General features: G+C 39.5%; 1 protein-coding gene across 8 annotated transcripts in view; it reads right to left on the reverse strand.

Moving 5' to 3' along the window:
* ITSN2 (intersectin 2) overlaps window positions 1-21,645 on the reverse strand; it is a 198,015-nt gene that overhangs the window by 76,387 nt on the left and 99,983 nt on the right. For all 8 annotated transcript variants that reach the window (XR_007519542.1, XM_049902732.1, XM_049902733.1 and 5 more), the window contains 3 exons: window positions 10,380-10,516; window positions 6,838-6,980; window positions 5,942-6,039 (listed from right to left, as the gene is read on the reverse strand). Coding sequence is in view for 7 of the 8 variants with exons in the window: in XM_049902732.1 (XP_049758689.1) it covers window positions 5,942-6,039; window positions 6,838-6,980; window positions 10,380-10,516 (378 nt within the window). In the remaining variant the exon portion in view is untranslated. The remainder of the gene's footprint in view (window positions 1-5,941; window positions 6,040-6,837; window positions 6,981-10,379; window positions 10,517-21,645) is intronic.

Genomic DNA, 21,645 nt, shown 5'->3' on the forward strand with positions numbered 1-21,645 from the left:
CTCCTCGCATTTGTCTGAGTCCCTTTTTTGATCTACACTGTCTAGCATAGTACATATGTTTAATTAGCTGAATGAATATGCCAATTATGTACCTGTTCTCCACTCCATTTTCCATACTTTTCCAGAATGACCTCTTTAAAACCCAGATTTGACAGTGTTATGTTAAAATAAGATAGAATTTTTATAGAAAGTCATCCAAGACACACTATGATTTTTAAAAGTGCTTTTTTGTGACATATAATGAACTTCATATATATAAGATATTAAATCCACTGGTAAGAATAAAAAATGGAAGGAAGAACTACTTTGGAAAATAGTTTCACAGTTTCTTTAAAAGTTAAACATACCTTTACATTTATTATCAATTCATTTTTGATAAGGGGGCAAAGATAATTCAGTAGGGGAAAGAATAGCCTTTTCAACAAATGGTGCTTGCAACAACTGGATAGCCACATATAAATGAATGAAGTTGGATCCCTGCCTCACACCAAACAATTATGTGACATTCTTTAAATGCACCTGGTGCTCTTACACACCTCAATGCTTTTCTTTAAGCTATTCCTTCTACCTAGAATGTTATGAGATATAAGGGAAAGAACACAGACTTGGGAGTTAAAAGAATCGTGTCTCAGTCTTAGCCATGCTACCTAACTCTCTTCTGGTAAAAGGTAATAATTATTACTAAAGTCTGTTTGCTCATCCATAAATCCTTCCTCTGGGTTATTTTAAGAATTTAACTGAGAATATTTATGAAAGTGCTTAGTAAACTGTAAAGCACTAAGGAAGTATAATCCCTGTGAGGTCCTCCTCCATCCTATCCTTGGTGAAAACATTCCTCAATTCTATTTGGTTGTATTATTGCTTCTCCTCTAGGTTTCCTTAGCACTTTGTATTATTATTATATTTTGTATGATTTTGCATGTTTCCATTTTCTACCTAGACTGTGGCCTCCTTACCCATATTTGTATATCCTCAGCAGGTACACGGTACAAACTCAACAAATGTTAACCTAAACGGGCTATTCTAAATTAAGTACACAATAGGCTCAAAGCTTAATCAATAATAAATGGGTTTATTATCAGGGCAACTTCATTTACATTTATGGTAAATAACTCTTTTATGTTATGTGTCTGGTTATTTATTACATCATGAATGAGATATTGAGAAACTTCCTCAACTAGAGCTGCTGTGGTTAAATTACATACTGTCATAGCCATATAACTACCACAAAATGGTGTTCTGAAATAGAACAAAAGAAACCACTGATGAAATATTATCCGTTAGTAAGCCTGGTTTTAAATAGCTAAGCCAGAGCAATAAAACACAATAAATCCTGAGGAAGTTATACAACTTAAACTATCCCAATGCTGCAGAATGCTCAGCAATATACTTGATTTAAATTGTGGTCTTGAGTCCAGGAATTGCTATAAGGTATGAGTACTGTGGGTGTAAGTATTGTAAGGTGTGGCTACTGTACAGTATAAGTATTGTTAAGGTATGACTGCTGGCATTTAAACACTAATTTCCTCCTCTGTCTACAAACTTTTAAAATATAATTTCTATTATACTTCTACTTAATAGCTGCAACCTTATCAAGAAAAATAAGCTAGTTCATTTATTCTTTTTTTATCTTTTTTATTTTATTGTGCTTCAGGTGAAAGTTTACACAGCAAATTAGTTTTCCAATCAATGATTCTTACACAGATTGTTCCGTGACACTGGTTGCAATCCCTGCAATGTGTCAGCACTCTGCCCATCTCCTCCCTGGGTTCTCCGTTTCCATTAGCCCAGCTTCCCTGTCCCGCCCTGCCTTCTCGTCTTTGGTTTTGGGCAAATGTTGTCCTTTTGGTCTTGTATAATTGATTGTTCTAAGGAGCACATTCTTCATAAGACAAGTGTTATTGTTTATTTTATGCTGTTGTTAGGTGCTGTCAAGTTGGTTCCTACTTATAGAACCCTACGTACAACAGCACAGAATACTGCCTGGTTCTGTGCCACCCTCACACAATTGTTGTGCTTGAACCTACTGCTGCAGCTACCACGTCAATCCATCTCACTGAGGGTCTTCCTCTTTTTTGCTGATGCTCTAGTTTATTAAGAATGATGTCCTATTTTATAACCCTATTATTTGGCTGAAAGGTGGCCCCTGGGAGTAGTGTCTTCAGTTCCAAGTTAGGAGATTGTCTTAGGCAACAGTCTCAAGGGTTCCTCCAGTCTATTTCAGACGAGAAAGTCTGGTCTTCCTTTTTCTTTTTAATTTGAATTTTGTTGTCCATTTTTTATCCATTCTAACCCTGACCTTCTACTGTGATCCTCGTCAGAGTGGTTGGTAGTGGTAGCTGGGCACCACCTAGTTCGTCCAGTGTCAGGTTACAGGAGGCTGTGGTTTATGTGGGCCATTAGTCCTGTGAACTAATTGTTTCCTTGAGTCTTTGGTTTTCTTTGTTCTCCTTTGCTCCAGGCAGAAAAGGGTCAACAGTTGCTTCTTAGATGGCTACTTGCAAACTTTTAAGACCCTAGACACTACTCACCAGGCTAGGATATAGAACATTATCTTTATGAACTATGTTTTGTCAGTTGACCTAGGATGTCCCCTGAGATAGTTCATTTATTATTAAGGGTTAAGCTACATTTTTTTTTCCTAATATGGGGTCAACTTTAACCAATTTCATATCTGTCATTTATAGTTATAATTAGTTTTTAGTTGTCAATTTACATAGTGAGTTAAACTAGAAACTTTCATATAAATTCTCACAAGCCTGGGAAAACTATTTAGTACTTCAAAAATACCATTAACAGATTAAAAGGACAGAAAGACATTTCCGGATGTCATGGAAAATGTGGCCAAGACTCAGTGGAATTTCTAACTTTTTTTACTTTCAAACTTCCTCTGCCACTTTCATCTATTAAGTTGATTAGACCTTGTGTCCTATCTCACCAAGAATACAGAAGCCCTCAGACTTCACCTTCTCCCTCAGCCAAATTTACTTATAATCACATCCATCCTTTCTCCTCTAGTCTTTATCATTATCTAGTTATTCTGTTATTATCATTACCTAGTTATTCTACTTCTCTCCCTGTGCTGTAGGATCCTCTGGACTTTCCAAGAATCTTCTTCATCTCCATCTACTGGTCAGAACAGGGAAGCATGAGGTGTCTTCTGGAGTGCTAATATGTTATATATATTGATCTGAGTGGTAGTTTCACAGATATATACATACATAAAAATTCTTCGAGCTATACATTAAGGTTGTATACTTCACTATAACTAAATTATACTTTAATTAGAAAAAAACACCTCTATCTATTATTTGGAGCCCTGGCGGTACAGTGGTTGAGAGCTGTGGCTGCTAACAAAAAGGTCAGCAGTTCGAATTCATCAGCTGCTCCCTGGAAACCCTATGGGGCAGTTCTACTCTGACCTATAAGGCTACTAGGAGTTGAAATCGACTCAATGGAAATGGGTTTGGTTTGGCTTGGTAATCAATTATTTATTCTCTTTCCAGCATCATTAAACCTTTCCCTCTCTGCAGATCTTTTCTACCATTATTTAAACTGCCCAAGTTTTAGCCAAGTGAGGGAAAAACACACATACATACACACACACAGAACAACCTCTCTCAACCCACGTTCCTCATTGGTCATCGTTCTCTCTCTCTTCTGCCTTTCAAAACCAAGCTCTTTTAAAGAGTTTTAAATACTTACTGTCTCCTCTTCATGTATCACCATTTACTCCGTATTTCACTAAAATCAGACTTCTTCCCCTACCACTCAAATGACACTGTTCTTCTCAAGGTCAATAATAACCTCATTGCTAATCTAATACATACTCTTCAGTCCTTGTCTTATTTCAAAGTGCACTGCTCTTCTTAAAGTTCCTTAACACCAAACTCTCCTAGTTTTTCTTCTACTTCTGGTATTTCTTCTAAGTCTCCTCTCCCTCTAATAATCCTCGCAATGCCGATGTTTCTCAGGAATTACGTCCTCAATTTTTTTTTCACTCACTTTATTACACCCTGTATCTTCAATCTTTACTACTCGAATATCTTCTATTACCGTCAGAGCACACTGATGACATTCAAATGGCATCCTCAGCCCAGATCTCTGCCTGAGACCTCCAGATATCTAACCATTGCCTGGATATCTCAAACTCATCTAAAACTGATTTTACTGTCATTCCCACTTAAACTTCCTCCTTCTCATTTTCCTCTCTCACTGAATGGTGCTATCACCAACCAACTTGTAAAAATCACGAATCTAGTAGTGCCCCCATGAAATCAGCCTTCATATCAATAATTCAGCAGAAGAATACAGGCACCCAAGAGACCCCAGCTAACTTTACATTCCTGCTGTCACTGCCACCAGGTTGCCAGCGCTGCTCTAGGGCCACGAGAGAGGGCATTCTAGAGCTGGTGACAGTCGACATCTTTGTTTTTACCTTCCTTCCCTTGCTGCTTTAGATTAGTTGTATTTCTTTTTCATTGGGCTATAAAGCTCTTTAAAGGCAGAGATTGTATGTTTTCCACCACTATCTCTAGCTTAACATAATTGGCCCTTAACAAATATTTGTTGAAGGAATGAATGAGAGACATAACCAAAAATATAACTAGGTTTTTGCCTCAGACATGCCCAGAGACAGGCTGCATCTCTGTATCCTCGGACTGGACCAAACCAACTAGATGCCTTGGAGTCAATTCAGACTCATCGTGACCCCAAATGGGCTCCATAGAGCTTTTGATGGATGATCTTTGGGAAGCAAATCAACGGGCTTTCTTCTGAAGTGGGCTCCAACCTCCAACCTTTTGGTTAGCAGCCAACCGCACATCCTTGGACACTATCTCACTACCATTAAGAATCAGAGGAAGAATAGCAGAGACTGTGGACTGAGGCTGGCTGTATAAGAGACTCATTCCTCAGCTCAGGAGCAGCAGTGGAACTGTCTGTGGTGGCAATGTCAGCAGAAGAAATATCTGGTTGAGAATTATCTTGGGAGTTTGAGTTGACAGTTCTGGTAAACTCTATCCCCAGTAAACCCTAGTCCAAGTAACGTTAAACATTTGCTACTAACTGAAAAAATAAAGGAAAAGCACATCAAACTGGTGAGACAGTGTAGGGGAAAAAAAAAGCACTGGTTGGGTCTTCTGGGTCATATTACCTGAATTTACCAAAAAGAGAACTGAAGCAGAGATTAAAATCCAAGCTGTTGTGCTTCCAAAGCCTGTACTCTTTTCAATATATCATACTGGCCTATCACCATGATTCCCTGCATCTTCCCCAATCCATCCATTTTACATAGTCTGTGATCACAAAATAAAGACCTCTTGTTCTAAGGGACAAGTGGCTTATATTCAGTAAGGGCTGCAGAACCTAACTCCTTCAACTCTTGAGCAGTTTCCAGAAAATAACCAGCCCAACAAAACTTTATTGATAATTTATTAAAATAACAAATCATACCACATTTTATCACGTGCTAACCTTATTAAGGTTGGAAAGAATACTGGATTTGGAAATCAAATGGCATGTACTTGCATCCCACTCCACCACCATGATGCTGACAGCTATAATTTGTGTAAGTCTGAGCTTAAAACCTAAAAAACCAAACCCATTTCTGTCGAGTCGATTCCAACTCACAGTGACCTTACTGGACAGAGCAGAACTACCCCCATAGGGTTTCCACGGAGCAGCTGGTGGATTTGAATTGCTGACCTTTTGGTTAGCAGCCTTAGCTCTTAACCACTGCGAGCTTACTTATCTTTAATATGATAATAACTGTCCTATATAGCTATAAAGTATGTTGTAAAGGCCAAATACGATATTTCAGAAATATTTTATAAAGATAAAGCACTACATAAAATTATTAGAGTCAATACTGTTATTATGGAAATATATCACATTGTACTCAGCTTATTCATAAGAAAAATGACTCAACTTCGTTTCCTACCTGTATAATATCTCCAGAGTTAAAACTCATCTCGTCATGACTCCTTGCTTCAAATGGGTATAATGCTCTATAATTCACCAAAGCACAAGCTGTTCCACCTAAAAGAAGATAATTGTTATTATTTGCTGCTTTCATGCATATACATCTTTGCTATGACCCAATAATAAAGAGCTATTAAAGTCTAAAAGAAAAAAATAAGCATCTAACAGTATAATGATAATTTATTTGCTAAAGTCTTGCTAGGATTGAAATGCCTTGAATAGTCATATAATCGATATAAAAGCAAACAAGTCAGAGGCAGTAAAACAAAGACTTGATATGTAGGAAAAACCATGCAGACAGATCTAAAGGAAAGCTCAGAAGAAGTGCATGTTTGAGCTGTACAAAGTGCTGATCAGAATAGGGAAGAAAAGCACAAAAAGGGAAGGCATAAACAAGATCAGCAAGTAAACAGTGTTGACTGAGGTATACCAAAAACAAAGTATAACTTCTGAGGAAACTTTAATGTGCAAAAACTTAAAATTTTCTTGTTGTTTCATCAAAATAAACAGATTACTTACACTGGTTTTAGTCAACACCAGTTGAACAAAATATTTAAAACTATTATCACTTCAATTATTAAAATCATGTCAGGGTCTGTTCACAGGTAGAGAGGGCTGACTACTGTCTTTTCTCCATGATGTTTTAAGATTTCTACCCTCATTCTGTTCTAAAGCCTATCCACTTGCCATCAAATTTAATTGAGAAAAAGGTTTTTCCTGACTCTAGGATTAGCATCTTTCTTTTTTATTTTCTTAAAAATTTGTTTGCCCCTCAGGGAAAAAATAAACCATCTTTATTTTTTCCTTGTTGCTTTTGTTGCTCTGTCTCAGAAAAACCGTATCTACTATTTTTACCCTTAGTTTGTTTCTCCTCAGCTTTCTGTTCCTGTTCTTGAATTTTCTCTTGTATTTTTTTTTCCTGGAGTTGCTTTTGTTTTTCTTCTTCCTCTTTTCTAAGACTTTCTTTCCATAAGTTTTCTTTTCCTTGTTTTGCTTTCCTATATAAAAGAAAAAGAATTTGCACAATATCCTAAAAACAAAGTTTTACACAAAATAAGAACATAATAGAAGATCTGGTTCCTGACCAGCTGGAAAGCTAAAAAAGAGGCAGTAGTACAGGAATGGGGAGAAACAGTGGGGATCAGGGATGAAGGGAAAAACCAATCAATCAATCAAGAGAGGGGCCTAGAACAAATTGATGATGGCAGTGTGCCATGGCTGGGGTGTACAACCAACAACTTTCCCCACCCTCAGATTCCCTCCTACAACAACCTTCCAAGCCCAGAAGAACAAGAAAAAACAAACAAACAAACAAAAAATCCCAGATGAAATGAAACCTCTGAGAAAACAAAACTAAAAATTCTATCTAAATTTCCTTCCCTTATCTCCAGATTTTGTCACAAAGACTACTCTCCATCTCTTATTCCCACTATTTTATCTAATCCCTGTTTTGGGGATGCAGTCATTGTGGAAACAGGAAATACTTCTGGGTCAATTACTTACTTTTTATACTATCACTTTTCATTAGCTAACAGAGCATTTTCCTCTATAGGTCCCTGTTTCTGCACATGTCTCTATGTCACCTGACAAAGCTGCAGTTTGGTTTCTATCTATCTAGTCAATGTGATCTGTGATCAGACTTTATTATTTTGGTATTAGAACTAATGCTCATTATAGTTTTTCCTTGCATATATTTTTTAATGAACCTTACTCAGAGGCAGAGCTGCTACCACCCAATTTAGCACCATCTCCAAGCCTCAGCAGCCAGTGGAGACTGTGCCTCATATATCCCTAGGATTTGTAGCATGTAGGGCCCACCAAGATAGAGACCTTGGCTTAATTCTATATCTCTATTCCTATAAATTCCTGAAGGAAATTTGGAAATCCTGGATAATTCTCAAAATGTTAGTTCACATAGTCATCAACATTTTCTCCTCATCCCCCAACGTTTCTAACCTTCATACCCCTGGTTCATTATTCCATTACTAGCTCCCTCTCACCCCTTTCCAAACCTCTTGTATCCTCTATCGCTACACACAAGGCATCATCCAGGAGCTCTCCCTAACAAAATCTGGTTCTCCCTCAAGAACAGTGTTTCTCTTGCAGCCCTTTCTTAATTTCAATTTATATTGCTTTTCTCAGGTAACCTCCTCTCTGGAACTTTCCCTGACACCCTTCCAAGTCTACGATGAGCCAATCTAGTCTTCATTTGAATCCCGCAGCACTACAAACACCACCACTATCAGAGTACTTACCACATATTTACTAGGATAAAGACTAGAGAGTTAAACAGGATATAAATCGGGTTTTGGTAAAGCTTCTTATGCAAGCGTTAGTGGATGAGAAACTGGTCCAGAGTCAGAACATACCTTGGAGGCTGGGCATAGAGGTCACATCTACAATGTGAAAACCTGACTATCATCGATAGCTTAGGACAAATACAACATAAAAGAAAAACCTTAGGACAAGAAGAGAAAAGACCTGGGGAAATGGCCAAGCAAACCGAGAGATAGTAAGAAGACCCAGCTCTGTAATGATTAGATCCTACAGTAGGATAATATGTGAGGACAATAAGTAAAATGAAAATATGTATTATTATTATGGTCTGTTAGTCTGAAATGAACTGTGGGCAGTGATGAATAGGTATCAAGATACTTGCGTGTGTCCACAGAAAATAAAATTTGAAGGGTTCATTAAGAAAAACTAAAGTTGGTGAATTGGGTATTTACAGCTCTGCATTTCCCTGAGCAGTGTTAAGTGTCACAAGGTAAGTGGCAAATAAAAGCTTACTTAGTTAAAACCTCGCTGTCTGTACTTCCGTATTATTCCATTATCTCTGGTTAAAGGCCACAAAAGTAGGAGCCTTGGAGTAAACAGTATACGGCTTTTCATTTAGCTGTGAATCCCCTACCAGGATTATGAAAAGTCTAGGAGCATGGAGTAATCCAGAGTCTATCTGGATCACAGCCAATAGCAGCCAGTCAATAAAAACTGTGTTGGAAGTGGCTATTTCAAAGCTATTAGGTATAGAGGCCTGCTTTATGATAATGAGAAGCCCCAGTGGCACAGTGGTTAAAGTGTTTGGCTGCTAATCGAAAGGTCAGTGGTTCGAACTCACCAGCTGCTCCCTGGAGAAAAGATGTGGCAGTCTGCTTCCGTAAAGATTTACAGCCTGGAAACTCTATGGGGCACTTCTACTCAGTCCCATAGGGTTGCTATGAGTCGGAATCGACTTGACAGCAGTGGGTTTGGGTTATAGCAATGTTTCCTTCTTGCCTCCCCAGGAACTATTAGCTCTTTCATGGACAGTAATCATCCAGTCTTCTCTAAGGCAAAGGAATGTTGGTTCACCAACATTGTTAACTGACTACAGTAATTTCTAACACTAAAGAACTAGACAGAAACAGGAATATATTAGAAAAAAGATCTTACTGACAGAAAAATGTCATGCAAAGTCACAAAATGGTTCTAGGATTTAGATACTGTAACTGTCTTTACGTTTCCCTGCTATAAATAGAGGCAATTTGATATATGTCTAAGTGGTACAAACAGAATTACATTAACCGGCATTCTACACTTAGTCTTTGTTTTCATAATCTTTCAGGAAACAGTAATAGATTTACTACAGGGAGATGGAAATGAGGACTTGCTGTGTGCAAGACACTGTAGTTGACTTCTTATCTATATTATTTTATTTAATTCTCATAGTTACACATGAGGTAGGCATTAACACTCTCTATTTTTCAGATAGGAAAACTGAGGCTCAGAGGGGTACAGTGACTTAAAGTCACTCAGGTAATAAGTGGTAAATAAAAAATTCTAATCCAGTCCTTATTTTTCACTAATGGAACATAAAACTGGGTACTACTGTAAGCTCAGTCCCTAAAAGAAAGACTGAACTTTTATATTTAGAATCAAATTAGTATCTTAGGAAAGTCCCTTTATTCCCCCTAAATTGTCATAGCCAAACTAAAGATTGTTGTTGTTAGCTGCCATCAAATCAGCCTCTGACTCATGGTGACCCCCATACACAACCGAATGAAATGCTACCAGGTCCTGTGCCATCCCCGTGATCAGTTACAGATTAGACCACTGCGATCTGCAGAATCTTCACTGGCTGATTTTCGGAAGTAGATCACCAGGCCTTTCTTCCCAGACTCTCTTAGTCTGGAAGCTCCACTGAAACCTGTTCAGCATCACGGCAACATGCAAGCCTCCACTGAGAGACGGGTGGTGGCTACACATGAGGTGTGCTGGCTGGGAATTCAACCCCGGCCTCCTGCATGAAAGGGGAGAATTCTACCACCGAACCACCACAGCCCCCAAACTAAAGATATGGGCAATAAAATTAGAATTTTAATAACAATATAGTATAATAAATTTATCAGCTATATTACCTTGCAGCATCATCTTCTAGTTTTTTTTTCTGTATCATCTCTGACCTTTTTCTTTCAATTTCCTTCAGTTTGTCACGTTTGATCTTGTAAAGTTGTTCAAGGGCTACCTGTTGTGTGTTGTAGCTTTCTCTCAGTTCCTAAGGAGAAAACAAAAATAAATGTGTACACAAATGATTTAAATGCTTTTGTCATATGTAATAACATGGCATTTGCATTACAAAACAAAAAATCTTTTTCTATAAAAATCTTAAAGCACATTAAACTAAATTAAAAAGATATTAAAAATTTAAAACATCTGGATGATAAAGCAAAACAAAACTTGAGTACAATAAATTTCAGCCATATATCCACTGAGGACAAACACATGTTAAAATATTCTACTTCTTATCAATTCATTTCTAAGGAACATAGATCTTTAACAAATTAACTCTGATTTGGTTCTTCATTTTCAATGAAAAAGCAATCCATTTTAAGTATGGGGGAACGAGTTGTTTGTTAGAGCATTTAAAGGGGAATTTTGTTCAATCATGCTTTTGACATATATACTATAATTAAGTTACTTGAACTAAATATAAAAGCAATTACTAAATAATGTAGTTCAATATTAAAAATGGAAAAGATAATGTCTGCCTAAAATCATGACCAGAATGAATGAAAATAATAAAAGTATTCCAAACAGGAATAGAAATAATTTCTTACTGAGTATCTAGTTCTGTACTAAGTGCAATAAAGGATTCAAAGGGTTCCAGTCTAAAGTTGTCTTGACTACCAACCAAGTCTACAGTCTCTGCCTTCAAAGAGTTTAGAATCTCCAAGTGCCTAACCAGACACTTACAAACTACCTCTTTAGTATCCTTCCTTTCTTGGGGAAACCAATCTCCCTTCCTCCTCATCCACTAAATAGAATATAGGCATACCTCATTTTATCATAATTGGTTTCACTGCATTTCGCAGATACTGCGTTGTTTACCAATTGAAGGTTTGTGGCAAACCTGCATCAAAGAAGTCTATCTGCACTATTTTTCCAACAGCATGTTTTTACTTCATGTCTCTGTATCACATTTTGGTAATTCTTGCAATATTTCAAATGTTTCATTATTATTATATCTGTTATGATGCTCTGCGATTAGTGATCTGTGATTTTTGATGTAACTATCGTGACTGTTTTGGGGCGCCACAAGCCACGCCCATATAAGACGGTGAATTTAATCGATAAATGTGTGTGTGTTCTGACTGCTCCATCGACCAGCAGTTCCCCTTCTCTCTCTCTCTCCTCAGGCCTCCCTATTCCCCAGATGCAGCAATACAGAAATCAGGTCAATTAACAACCCTACAATGGCCTCTAAGTGTTCAAATGAAGAGTCAAACATCTATCACTTTAAATCAAAAGCTAGACATGAGTAAGTTTAGTTAAGGAAGGCATGTCTAAAGCTGAGATAGGCTGAAAGCTAGGCCTCTTGAGCCAAACAGTTAGCCAAGTTGTGAAAACAAAGGAAAGGTTCTTGGAGAAAATTAAAAGTGCTACTCCAGTGAACACACAGATGATAAGTAAACAAAATGGCCTTACCAGATGGTACCCGGCTACCACAACTGACTGCTCTGATAGGGATCACAATAGAGGATCCGGGAACTGAGCTAGCAAAAAACATATATCAAAATTCTAACTCATAAAAAAATACTAGACTTACTGGCCTGACAAGAGACTGGAGAAACCCTGAGAGTTTGGTCCCCGGACACCCTTTTAGCTCAGTAATGAAGTCACTCCTGAGGTTCGCCCTTCATCCAAAGATTAGGCAGGCCTGTCACGGATTGAGCTGTATCCCCCAAAAATGTCTGTCAGCTTAGCTCGGCCATAAGTCCCAGTATTGAGTGACTGCCCACCATTTTATGTGATTTCCCTATATGTTGTAAAGCCTATCACTATGATGTAATAAGATGGATTAGTGGCAGTTATGAGGTTTACAAGATTAGATAGTATCTTAAGCCAATCTCTTTTGAGATACAAAAGAGAAAAGTGTACAGAGAGACAGGGGATGTCACGCCACCAAGAAAGCAGTGCCAGGAGCAGAGTGTGTCCTTTGGACATGAGGTTCCTGCGCTGAGATGCTCCCAGACCAAGTGAAGACCAAGGGAAGAGCTGACAGAGAGAGAAAGACTTCCTTTGGAGCTGACGCCCTGAATTTGGACTTGTAGCCTACTACGCTGTGAGAGAATAAATTTCCCTTTGTTAAAGCCATCTATTTGTGGTATTTCTGTTATAGCAGCACTAGATGACTAAGACAAGGCCCATAAAACAAAATGAGACTAAAGGGGCACACCAGCCCAGGGGCAAGGACTAGAAGGCAGAAGGGCACAGGAAACCTGGTAATAGGGAACCCAAGGTTGAGAAAGAAGAGTGCTGACATTGTCATGGAGTTGTTAACCCATGTCATAAAACAATAAGTATACCTGTTTAGTGAGAAGCTAGCCTGTAAACCTTCATCTAAAGTACAAAAAAAAAAAAGAAAGATGCGGAACAAAATTCTAACTTACAAAAAAAGACCAGGTTTACTGGCCTGACAGAGACTGGAGAAATCCCGAGAGTATGGCCCCCGGATACCCCTTTAGCTCAGGAATGAAGTCACTCCTGAGGTTCACCCTTCGGCCAAAGATTAAGCAGGCTCATAAAACAAAACAAGACTAAAGGGGCACACCAGCCCAGGGGCGAAGACCAGAAGACAGGAGGGGACAGGAAAACCAGTAATAGGGAACCGAAGGTCAAGAAGGGAGAGTGTTGACACATCATAGGGTTGTTATCCAATGTCATAAAACAATATGTGCACTGTTTAATGAGAAGCTAGTTTCTTCGGTACACATTCATCTAAAGTTCAATTTAAAAAAAAAGAAAAACTTAAACATACACCTACAAAACAAAACAAAACAGCCTTACTGCTAATATGGAGTATGTTTTAGTGGCCTAGATAGAAGATCAAACCAATCACAACAACCCCTTAAGCCAAAGCCTAATCCAGGGTAACGCTCTAACTTTCCTCAATTCTATGAAGGCTGAGAAAGATGAAGACACTGCACAAGAAAAGTCTGAAGCTAGCACAGGTTCGTCCATGAGGTTGGAGGAAAGATGCTGTCTCTGTAATATAAAAGTGCAAGGTGAAGCGGCAAGTGCTGACGTAGCAGGTGCAGCAAGTTATCCAGAGATCTAGCTAAGATACCTGATGAAGGTGGCCACACCAAACAACAGAGTTTCAATGTAGACAAAACAGCCTTATGCTGGAAGAAGATGCCATCTAGGACTTTCACAGCTAGAGGGAAGTCAATGGCTGGCTTCAAAGCTTCAAAGGACAGGCTCTCTTTTTAGGGGCTAATGCAGATGGTAACTTTAAGTTGAAGCCAATGCTCATTTACCATGCTGAAAATCCTAGGGCCTTCAAGAATTATTGCTAAATCTTCTCTGTCTGTGCTCTATAAATGTAATGACAAAGCCTGGATGACAGCTCATCTGTTTATAACATGGTTTACTGAATATCTTAAGCCTACTGTCGAGACTTACTGATCAGAAAAAGATTCCTTTCAAAATATTACTGCTTGTTGACAATGCACCCCGTCACCCAAGAGCTCTGAAGGAGTTGTACAAGGAGATTAAACTTGTTTTCATGCTTGCTAACACAACACGCATTCTGCAGCCCATGGACCAAGGAATAATTTCAAGTCTTATTATTTAATATATTTCATAAGGCTATAAAAAAAAAAAAAAACAACTCAGTGCTGTTGAGTCGATTCCAACTCAGTGACCCTATAGGACAGAGTAGAACTGCCCCACAGAGTTTCCAAGGAGCGCCTGGCAGATTTGAACTGCCAACCCTTTGGTTAGCAGCCGTAGCACTTAACCACTGTGCCACCAGAGTTTCCTCATAATGCTACAGCTGCCATAAATAGTGACTCCTCTGATGAATCTAGGCGAAGTAAATTGAAACCTTCTTGAAAGGATTCATCATTCTAGATGCCATTAAGAACATCTGTGATTCATGGGAGGACGTCAAAATATCAACATTAACAGGAGTTTGGAAGAAGCTGATTCCAACTCTCATGGGCGACTTTGAGGGGTTCAAGACTTCAGTGGAAAAAGCAACTGCAGATGTAGTAGAAATAGCAAGAGAACTAGAATTATAAGTGGAACCTGAGGATGTGACTGAATTGCTGCAATCTCATGATAAAACTTCTTATGGATGGGCAAAGAAAGTGGTCCCTTGAGATGGAATCTGCTCTTGGTGAAGATGCTATGAACATTGTTGAAATGACAACAAAAGATTTAGAGTACTATATAAACTTAGTTGATAAAGCAACGGCAGGGTTTGAGAGGGTTGACTCCAATTTTGAAAGACGTTTTACTGGGGGTAAAATGCTATCAAACAGCATCGCATGCTACAGAGAAATCTTTCATGAAAGGAAGACTCAATCGATGGTACAAACTTCATTGCTGTCTTATTTTAAGAAATTGCCAGCCACCCCAACCTTCAGCAACCAGCAGCCATCAACATGGAGGCAAGACCCTCCACCAGCAAAAAGACGACAATTCACTGAAGGCTCAGATGATGGTTAGCATTTTTCAGCCATGAAGTATTTTTTTAATTAAGGTATGTACATTGTGTTTTTAGATATAAGGCTACTGCACACTTAACATACTACAAAAAAAGAACTCCACTGCCGTCTAGTCGATTCCAACTCATAGCCACCCTATCGGACAGAATAGAACTGCCCTATAGGGTTTCCAAGGAGAGCCTGGTGGATTTGAACTGCTGACCTTTTGGTTAGCAGCCAAGCTATTAACCACTGCGCTACCAGGGCTCTAATAGGCAACAACAGCAACAAAAAACCAAATCCGCTGCCGTTGACTTGATTCCAACTCATAGAGACCCAATAGGACAGAGCAGAACCGCACCATAGAGTATCCAAGGAGCACCTGGTAGACTGGAACTGCTGACCTTTTGGTTAGCAGCCATAGCACTTAACCACTATGCCACCAGGGTTTCCCATATAGTGTAAATATAACTTTCACATGCATTTGTATGACTCACTTTATTGTAATACTCACTTTATTGCAGTGGTCTGGAACCGAACCCACAGTATGTATCTCCAAGACATGTCTGTAGTGTTTTTTCTGGGTCTGTCAAACTCAGAGCTCTTCCCACCCCCACCCAGGGGTGTCATTTAATCTTACCTCCCTGGCCAGAATGATTGGTCCAAAGGACAGAGAGATGACCAAAGCTGGGCAGGCTCCTTTCTTGGAATTTAGATATATCGATGAAAGGAGAAAGAGGCGTTCTCTTTCTTTGAGATTATTAAACTGGGGTAACAGAAACCTGGATCTACCCCACTAGGACGTGAAGCCATCAGTGGTAGGAATGAAGTCGACGTAGAAAAAGGAAGATTATAGGTAGAGGCGGGGGAGGGTCCTATGGGAACTGAGTGTTCAATTTCACTCCTCAATGTCCTAGAAACTGTCCCTGGCCAGCAGCTCCTCTACTGATCCAGTCAGTGGCCCTGGTATTCTTCCAACAACCACCGTCCTTAGCTTAACTATTCTGAACTGGGTTTCTTTTACTTGGAATCTACAGAATCCTGGACAGAAAAGTATAAAAAGGAGTATAAATGAAGAAGGAAACAAAACAAAACATGTACAACTTAAAAGAAACCAAAAGAGGCTTTGTAGCAAAGGATAGAAGGTTTTAGAAAAAAAAGTTTCTGGCATCCACCCACACACAACAACAAAACTCCAAACCATAACAAAACCAAACTCTATTTCTCTTCAGAAATAAAACGTTTTATATTATAGGTTGCTACAAGTCGGAATCGACTCGATGGCAATGGGTTTGGTTTTGGTTTTATAGGTGAAGCCTTTTACTTGAAATGGTAGATCTATCTGCTACGCTGTACAGCAATTATGACCAAAATGTCTCAGCTAAATCCTTGCAAATTAAGCCAATAACAATAATAAAGCTGTATTCCTAGCAAATGCTTCACAGCTCTCAGCTTCTATGGTTTTGTTTCTTTGTTGCATCTTTCTCTACATCCTACTTAAAAGCAGAATACAGTAGTTACAATCTATGGAGAGGCACTGTGGTTTCGCCATAGATTCAGAAAAAAACCCCCAAGATTTCAATCAGGGTCAGCCAGTGAGAAGCTGTGTAACCTGCGGAACTTACTTTTCATTTCCTCATCTGTAACATGGGGTGGATAACGGTATGTATCTCACAGAGTTGTTGTGAGAATTCAATGAGTTAATACAGGTAAAGCGCTCACAATAGTGCTGGGCATATAGAAAATTCCCAGTAAGTATTAGGAAGCCTACTAGGAGCCAAATAAACGTCCCGCAACTTGTCTCGGCTGTATGGTCAGTCCTCCAACTGCTAAAGATACTGCTTAAGATACTGCTCCAAGTCTTCCTTTACTAGCCTCATTCTTCCAGTGTCTAGAATAATAAGTTTCCTTATGCTCACATCGCATTCTGTGCATTTCTCTACTATAATCAGTATTTTCTGGTTATATGACTGTCTCCTCCACTGGAATGAGTTTCTTGATGACAGAAGTATTCCCAGATGTATCTCTCATCAAGGCATCCCCAGTCAACAGAGAACCTGGTACACTGTAGATATTTAATAAGTATTTTATAGGGTGAATAAAAATGCATAAGCCATAGTCTGTGCAGATTAACAAGGTTTGAGGAACACCCCAGGCTGCCGAAAACATTTCCCCTGCCTAACTTTAGTGGTCCTACAAATTCCTATCATTAGACTCACTCTTCTGGGTTAAGACACTGCTTCCAGGAGATCCTGGTTAAATATACAAGTTGACTAAGAAAAAGTAAACCAATTAGCACTCAGGAACAGTTTTTCTTAATCTTAGTAGAATGACAGAATCAACTGTGGAGCTTTTTCAAAATAAAGTACAATCCCTAGAGTTCTGATTCTTTTTCTTGCCTACAGTGCTGGTGAGGGCCTCCAGTACAAGGCTGGATAGAAATGGAGAGGGCATACAATCTTGTCTTGTTCTTGATCTTAAAGGAAAATGTTTTCAGTGTGGATATCATCTTTTTCAGGTTAAGGAAATTCTCTTCTATTTCTAGTTCTTTCTTTCATTTAGAAGATCCCTGGATTCTCTGTTTTGAGAGCTTGTTGAGGTGATCATGGTCTGTTTCTTTATGTGACTTGATATTGACTGTTGTCTCCGAGCCATCTGTAAGTTACTGTATTAGTTTATGCTTGCTTACTGTGTCATAGCTTCTTGCTTTGTTTTGTTTTGATATGCCCAGATGGGTTGCTTGAGTGAGCTAGCTTGATTATTTTCACCTTTGGAGCTCTGACGTCCTGTCCCTAGATGACTAGAGCTGTTATCAGGTGTATCAGTCTAAGAGTCCACTCACTCTTCTTGTATGAATTCAGCTCAGGTGTTCAGGTAGCTGATCATCAAGTATGGGGTACAGGCTCTGTCCTACAGTCTTAGAGGGGCAAGGGTGATTGGAGTATCTACCGGTATCTGATTGCAGCAGGGGGTCATGCTCTGAACAAGGCAGGGGGCTGAGAACCGACCCCCGAGTGTTTCTGAGGAAAGTGCGTCCCTGTTCCCTAGAGCGTGCAGGTGGGTGGGTTCTGCAGACAGACCATGGGCACCCAATCTTTTTTGGTTGTAAGGACTGGGAGGTACCAGTTATCCTTGGACCCCTGTCACAGGTGGCTAGGTGACTTGAGTGGAGCTACCAGTCCTTAGGCCCCTGATGTGGATAGGTGAGGACCCTGTTTAATAGGCGAAGCAACTCAAACATCAAACACCCACCTCTCCACCGAACAGCTGAAATGGTTGGAGTCTGCCAACAAGGGCCTATTCTCCTGAAACAGGCCCACACAGGTCACTGCAGAGGGGAAAGGTACTCAAAGTCCATGGACGGTTTATGCCTGGACAGGAGCCGCTTCTGTCCTGAGCTCCTCCAGTTAGTGGAGCTGGCAAATTATCTTTTCCTCCAATTGCAAATTTTCTCCTTCTCCAAGGCCGGGAGGATGGCTCCAGGCGCTCAACAGTGCCTATCTCAGGCCCAGGGAATTCAGCTGCTGAAGCCAGCTTGGGGGTGGGCGCGCGCATTAAAATAATATGCAAGTACTTAGCTTTTGCCGAGAGCGCCGTTCTTCTCAGGTTCAGGAGGTGTGAGTAGGCTGTGTGGCTGGCTGCTTCTCCCTGAGGAAACTGTAGCCGAATGATAGTACCAGCCTGCCGCCGTGGCTCTGGGAATGGTATCTGAGGGCTCCCCACAATTCAGGTCCAGTAACTCCTCTCCGCTTCTGAACGTTTCTTCCTCCCCCCTGCCCCTCTGTTCGTTTTCTAAGCTTGCCTTTGATGCTCAGGGCTCCTAGCTTGTAACAAATATACTTGTTTCATTTGTTTTTTCGGGTCTTTCTTGTAAAGCGGGCTTGCTGAAAGCATGTCTATTCCGCCATCTTGGCTCCGCCACCTAGTTCTTTCTTTTTTAATCATGAATGGATGCTAAATTTTATAAAATACCTTTTCTGCATCCAATATGACGAGCATACACTTTTTCTCCTTTAATCTTGTTTATGTGGTAAATTATAATAAAAATTTTTGTATGTTAACCCGTTTCTGCGTGGCTTAGCTAAGTCCACTTTGCCATGATGGCTTATTCTTTTTATGTATTTCTACATTTGACTTTTTAACATTTTGTTTAGAATTATTGCCTGTATGTTAAATTGGCCTATAATATCCTTTCTCACACTATTCTCAGGTTTTGGTATCATGGTTATGATAGCTTCATGTGATAAGCTGGGGCATAGTCCCTCTTTTTCTATATTCTGGAGCAGTTGTGTAAGAAACACTGACTTGTTGCTTGAATGTTAGGTAAATCTCTTAGTAAAAACTGGCATTAAACCAGTTGCCGACTCAGATTTCAGCTCACTGGGATTCCATGTGTGAGAGCAGAACTGTGCTCCATAGGGTTTTTAATGGCTGATTTTTTCAAAAGTAGATCACCAGGCCTTTCTCCCAAGGTGCCTCTAGGTAGACTCGAACTCCAATCCCCAAATTAGCTAGCCTTATTGTCATATGTCTAAGTCAATTAACTCATCCTCACCTGCAGAGGTACCACTAACTAGATTATCTCAGAACCCTGGGAGCATATGGTAATAACATAGTCCACTAGTGTAAGTCACAACTCCGGTGTTGACAGACTACTTTTCCTCAAAGGAAAAGCACTTTCCCAATCATTATCTAGAAGTCAACAATGGTGACTTCCCAATGCACTGAAGGTACTTTGGATATTCAGGACAACCTCTTCCATAATAAGAACAACAAAAAATATTTGTATGGCATGTAACAGTTCACAAACCATGTTCATATATATTCCATCTCATTTGACTATCACAGAACTCTGAAAGAAGGCAGAGCAGATATTACTGGCTTTATTTTGTACATGAAGAAACCAAAATTTGGAGGTTAAATGATAGTTACACAGCTAGCAAGTGGCATAAATAGGACTAGAACTTGGATCTCCAGGCCAGTACTTTTCCACTGTCCTTCACTGCTAAAGACAGGATAATGTATGAATTTTCTTAACAGAATAATGGTTTCTCAAATGTCTCATCCTTGAACCCATTAGTTTTGCTATTTATTTTGCTATAACTTGACCAAAAGTACAAGAATTATCATCAATCCTGTACATGTATATTACAGGGTCCCATAAAATATAACTAAGACAAATAATTCTAAACAGTATACTTCTGTTGTCGTTGCAAGTAGCCTAAAGGTGTGATTGCCCCAGATGCTCTAATGTCCCCAGGAACCACAGCATGAGAACTCACTGCCTGCCCTCCTCCCAAGACCATCAGGACCAATTCCATCTCACCTGCCAACAGGCCTAGCCTTTCTTGTCATCCTTTATAGTTAATTCTTACCCCTATAAAACAAAACAAAACCCATTGCCGTCGAGTCAATTCCGACTCATAGTGACCCTACAGGACAGAGTAGAACTGCCCCATAGGGTTTCCAAGGAGCATCTGGTGGATTCAAACTGCCGACCTTTTTTGGTTAGCAGCCGATCTCTTAACCACTATGCCACCAGGGTTTCCTTCTTACCCCTAGTTCTGTTTATTTCCCTAATCTGACCTAACCACTCCTCCTCCTCTCCTTAAACCCCTCAACTACCCTACAACTCCATCTTTGTGATCAGAAAACTCCCACATATCTTCAAACTCTTCTCTGAATGGAAATTTCTCCTTACCTCCTTCTTTGCTGATCCTTCAGGGCACTGCTCTTTCTCCAGTACTTTCTCAATTTATCATCACACACTCCACTTACATCAGGGTTAGGGGATAATTCTACTATTTCTTTGGTCTTTATTTCCATCTCCAGAATATTATTCTCCTTAAGCCCTACTTTTCTGAGGCTCCTGACATCCAGCAATAACACCACCCACCTTTTACTATTATCTAGAGATCTCCTAGTCACTGATCTGCATTCACTCATACTAACCATTTTCCACATCTCTGACATCCAGAGATGATCCAATCAAAACCAATCCTCGGGCTGCTCTCCTCATCAATGACCTTGTTTACTCCACTTAATCCATCGTTCCTATTACTACACCATGGATCTTATCACCATCAGAAGAAACACAGCTATCATCAATTGAATATCTCATTCTTCGAACATATATTCTTACCTGTCAAGCTTTTTTTTTTTTTAACCTAATACATCTGTTTCAACAGGTTTTTAACTTTGTTGAGACCTCCATCTGTTAACCCCATCATTCTTTTTTCACCAGCACCCTTCCTCTCCTCAAATCCCTTCATGTCAGCATTCATCTTTATCATGATTCTTTTATCAAGGTGTGTAATTCCTTGTCCCTCCCTCTTTGCCCATGTCTATCAAAACCCCAAACAAATATGAACCTATTTCATCAGCCTTCTCCGTGCTCACACCTAAGGAGCTAAACACTGGCGGAGAAAAAAAATCACACAATTAGACATGCTGTTTTCAATTTAAGTTCATGCCCTCCAACTTCAAATAGGTGTTCAACACTGTTTAGTACCTGCACTGTCTTCCTTTATCAAAGCTAGCTCTTGCCGTCTGAAATCTCTATTCCGTGCCTACTCCTCTTTCCTTAAACTTCCTAATCTTCTATCCATTCTCCTCATTAATAGCTAACAGCCTTGCCTCATTAAGCCATTAGACTGGAACTCCTCATTCTTCCAACTACAAATCAATAAAA

This window comes from Elephas maximus, chromosome 12 (assembly GCF_024166365.1).
Source record: "Elephas maximus indicus isolate mEleMax1 chromosome 12, mEleMax1 primary haplotype, whole genome shotgun sequence".
NCBI lineage: Eukaryota > Metazoa > Chordata > Mammalia > Proboscidea > Elephantidae > Elephas > Elephas maximus.